This window comes from Belonocnema kinseyi, chromosome 5 (assembly GCF_010883055.1).
Source record: "Belonocnema kinseyi isolate 2016_QV_RU_SX_M_011 chromosome 5, B_treatae_v1, whole genome shotgun sequence".
In the NCBI taxonomy this organism is placed as follows: domain Eukaryota; kingdom Metazoa; phylum Arthropoda; class Insecta; order Hymenoptera; family Cynipidae; genus Belonocnema; species Belonocnema kinseyi.
In genome coordinates this window covers 30,643,329-30,647,600 of record NC_046661.1, presented here as the reverse complement: position 1 = coordinate 30,647,600, position 4,272 = coordinate 30,643,329, and the positions used below count along the sequence as shown (strand labels likewise).

Sequence of the window (4,272 nt, the reverse complement as noted above, 5' to 3'; positions counted from 1 at the left end):
CTTCCTACCATGGAATTTTTTTCCATTTTCTATAGGGAAAATTAGGAATACGTAGACTTTCCTATTGTATTTTCTCACTTCGCAGTATTTTATTTTGGTTTAGTTCACAGTTTAATATTCACATAATAGTTTCATATACTAGGAACAGATATCAATCCCTCCTTTTTAAAGATAAAGGCATAGATTGTACTCATACATCCCGGGACCAACCTGAAAGGGCCTCGGCTCCGTAGGGGGACCAACCTTGGGGGTCGAAGTTGACTTTGAGAAGACTCGAAAATGAGTCAGCGATCTCCTTGCGATTGGAGGCTCCGTACGGCGACAACCACACGGGATGATCGCTGGACGCTTTCGAGTAATGAGCATACACACACATAAACTTACATTACACACCAGGGCAGTGCTTCGAATCTGTGTGTCTAACTGATGACCTCAGAGAGCTCGCTCCGCCCCCCCCCCCCCCCCCCCCCCCCCCCCCCCCCCCCCCCACTTTAGCCTGCTAAGGAGGCTTGCGGATTGCATAGCTGGCGAGGCTCACTTTCTTTACTAGTGACAAGGAAGGGCGTCCCTTGTTGTGCGATGGGTAGGCCTGGCACCTGAGAGGTATAATCTCAGATTGTTGGTAACAACGGAAAAGCCGCCGAGATCCAAAAACACTCAACGCAGATGGTTGGAGTCGAAGTACTGCCTTGAGACCAAACACGGGTGTGGCAAAATAGGCTTTGCAGCTTGAGCGCTAGGGGGGGTGCTTCACGGCCCCCGCGCACATTACAACCAACCAACCAAGTTAATTATTTTTAAGAGCCTAAAAACAGGCCTAAACTCTGATTTACTTACTTTTCCGTTCAGTGCATACATATTTTAGGGCAGTTTATCTGCGATAAAGATTGTTGTGGACAAATTTATTCTTGGACCATGCAAGAGTCCTAGTAAGAATGCCTGAACTGAAAATAATGCTAGATTTCTGGTTTCAGCGTAAACATGAACATTTTTCTATCCTATTTAAAACCTGATTCTCCCGCACCGACCTCTAATCTGCAAGAGAAGTAAAATTTTCAGAAATTTAATTCCCTGAATTTTCCATAGCGGCGGAAACGACTGTCTGAATTATTTGTTGTTAGCAAAACAGGACAAAATTTACATGTATTTAATTCCTTCCAGTTAAAAAAAGTATGAATTCAATTCCCACTGGTATTTTCTGAAAATATCGGTTTGAAAATATTTTAGATTCTTTTTTCTGGAATATAAGTTTAGAAGTTTCAATTTCCGTGAATCTTATGAATAAGATTTACTTTCTGAATATAAAAGCTGCAAATAAAGTAGAAGGTTAAAAATATATACACATGCAGTAACTATAATAAGTTAATAATTACATGAAAGCCAAGATAAAAACAAAACGAAAATAATTTGATAATACTCAATGTATAAATAATGTAATAGATAATAATTACGTTACATTACAAGAAATACTATTATTTATTTATATCAATAAAAAACTTCTAGGTCTTCATTTGAATGATTCTGACTACGGATTTTCGTATTTTTCAATTCCATTTAGTACTTTTCTGTGAAATTTGTCCAGGTGCATGAAAGGGCGTTAATTTTTTCTCATTTATTTCTCCGACAATTTAGGAAGTGAAAGGAAAAATCAGGTATTCAAGTGAATTACATTCCTTAATTTTGATACATGCAAGCCTTCTTATTAGGTCCCTATACGACTTATAAATTTCTGTGGAAGCTGGTAGTATCATAAATGCAAAGCTCAACATCTGGCTGTTGGGGACTACATGAACCCTAAATAAGCCCTTAATTTTGACTTAGGGTGTACAATGTTTAGGTACAGTGGTACCAAATTTGCCCACCTGATATAGTAACCTCTTTTATTTCCATCATTATTACTATAAAATTGGAAAAATTGAACCAGTTAACAATTTTACAACTAAATTTGCATTAATCTGAAGTTTCTCTAACTTCGACAATCTTTAACTTAACAAAACTTTTAAATTTACTGCTTTTCCAAATTTGCAAATTGCTGACAATGTTACATTCTCTTAATTAAGATTGTACACTGTAATTCAAGATATACATGTTGATAATTTTAACGATTTTATACACCTTCTCTTCTGAAAAAACGAAAAATGTATACCTTCCTGATAAGAAGATCTTCGGCACGTCTGACTTCGCTGACGTAAGTTTGAAGTTGTCTCTTGACGTCAAAAGATTCAGTCCGACAAACATCCAGTTCTCGTTGAAGATTTCGCAATTCGCAAGTAACAGCAGCTAAATCATCCTGAAGCCTTCGGTTTTCTTGAATTGCGTTCTCACGGTCTATCGAAGAGCTCGTTAATTGCCTGTGAAGATTATCCATTTCGATCTGCATGCTATGCACCTGACGCTCTTGCTCTGCACTCTGGTTCACACATATTCTAAAAACAACAAAGAAGACATGAAAGACCTGAGACCGTATAAAAGTAAATAAATTACAGAATAAGCTTCATTTGGTTCCAGAGCCGTTTTTTTCAGTAAAATATTTATTGTCATAGAGATTTTGTTCAAATCTAGTTAAAATTGAATTTATAAATCAAATATAAAAATCAAAAGTCTCTCTGAATCTCAATGAGTGAAACACTGTTTTTAAAAAATTATGATCATTCAATTAGAGAAAGGGAAGCACTAAAGATTGATAAAAAATAAAAAATTCGTTTAGTCGAAATATTTACTATATCGATATTGTGAAAATGTTAAATATGCTACCGCACCTCCGCCAAAAACATATTTAAATATTATTGCTTCTAAATAGAAAAATTAGTGACGAAAAGAGAATAGTTTAATAGCAGAAAAATAATGAAGGCAATACTGTGAAATATTTGCTATTTCAATATTCAAACACGCAATTTCTGACTCATTAGTAAAATGTTTACTAATTCAGATTAAGAAAGTGCACTCGAAAAAGAAGTAATTATGTGATTTTTTTACGTAAATGAGGAAAAATTGAGGAATAAATTGTATTAAATAAAAACTTTAGGAATAAGGTTTACGAGTGAGGCGAAAAGAAAATCCCTTTCGGGGTAAGTCTGGAAGGGGGGAGGGGGATATATATTTTTAGATTGATGCAAAATCCTGTTATAAAAAACAAGAATCCAATGACCAAATTTGGACCACAGCGAATAAACGAAAACCAAACGAAAACCCTATTGTAATCTGAAAAAACCAAAAAAAAAAAACAAAAAACAAAAAAACAATAAAAAAATAAAATAAAATTTTCGGAAAAAAAATAAAAAAGAGGAAAGAAAAATGAGAAGGCAGCCAACCACATCCCCTTCCTTCTCTTTTTCTTTCTTTCGTCTTTTTTATTTTTATGACCATCAAATTACAATAAAATGAAAATAAAAAACAGAAATAAATAAATTTGCATTACCCACGTTTCGGTACTCGTACAGTACCCTTATCAAGGCAAGAAAATTTTAAGTGGTAGAAATTGAAAGCACCCACGAACAGGTGCTCTCTCTTTGATACCTTAGAATCGAATGAGGATCAGTAGGCCAATCTGTTGTAAACACAATATAAATATCTGTCACAATTACATCAGAAATAGAGAAAGTAAAAGAAAAATAGAATTCATGAAACAGCTACGTTATATGTAATTATTCATATTAGCATAACTTTTGTTCAACCCATCCAATTTGGTCAAATTTCTAAAACTATTGAACTCACGTTAAAAAAATTTAAAATTCATACTATTTTCCGCATTCCATTTAAAATGGATTCGGTGATAAATTTTTGCAAGGATCCTTTGGATAATTTTGAAAAGGGTGGTGTTGTCTATAAGATAACTTGCAGGATCTGTGGGATGAATTACGTGGGACAGACTGGCAGACTTCTTAATACTAGGATAGAGGAGCACAAAAGTGATGTTCGTTTGAGACGCTGTTATAAGAGTGTTCTTGCCAGACATACTAGGCAGTCTGATAAGTCCCTGAGAAATGAAACACGGAGACGTTTTTTTGGCCAAAGTCGGTTTTATTTTTCAACATACTCTCCTTTTAGGTCGATACAGCGAGTCCAACGATTTTCTAACTTTTTGATACCGTCCGAAAAGTACTCGATCGGAGGGTCTCCAAAATACGCTTCAGTTTCAACTATGAGCTCCTCATTTGAGTAAAAATGCAAACCGGTGAGCCATCTCTTCAGGTTAGGGAACAAGTAATAGTCGCTGGGGGCCAGGTCTGGTGAATACGGTGGCTGAGGAACCAATTCGAGGCCGATTTCATG

General features: G+C 35.6%; 1 protein-coding gene across 3 annotated transcripts in view; it reads right to left on the bottom strand.

Annotated features, from left to right (window-relative positions):
* The window catches only part of LOC117172335 (centrosomal protein of 135 kDa), a 316,377-nt gene that overhangs the window by 52,711 nt on the left and 259,394 nt on the right, over window positions 1–4,272 (bottom strand). For all 3 annotated transcript variants that reach the window (XM_033360139.1, XM_033360138.1, XM_033360140.1), the window contains one exon: window positions 2,147–2,426. In XM_033360139.1, coding sequence (XP_033216030.1) covers window positions 2,147–2,426 — 280 coding nt within the window. The remainder of the gene's footprint in view (window positions 1–2,146; window positions 2,427–4,272) is intronic.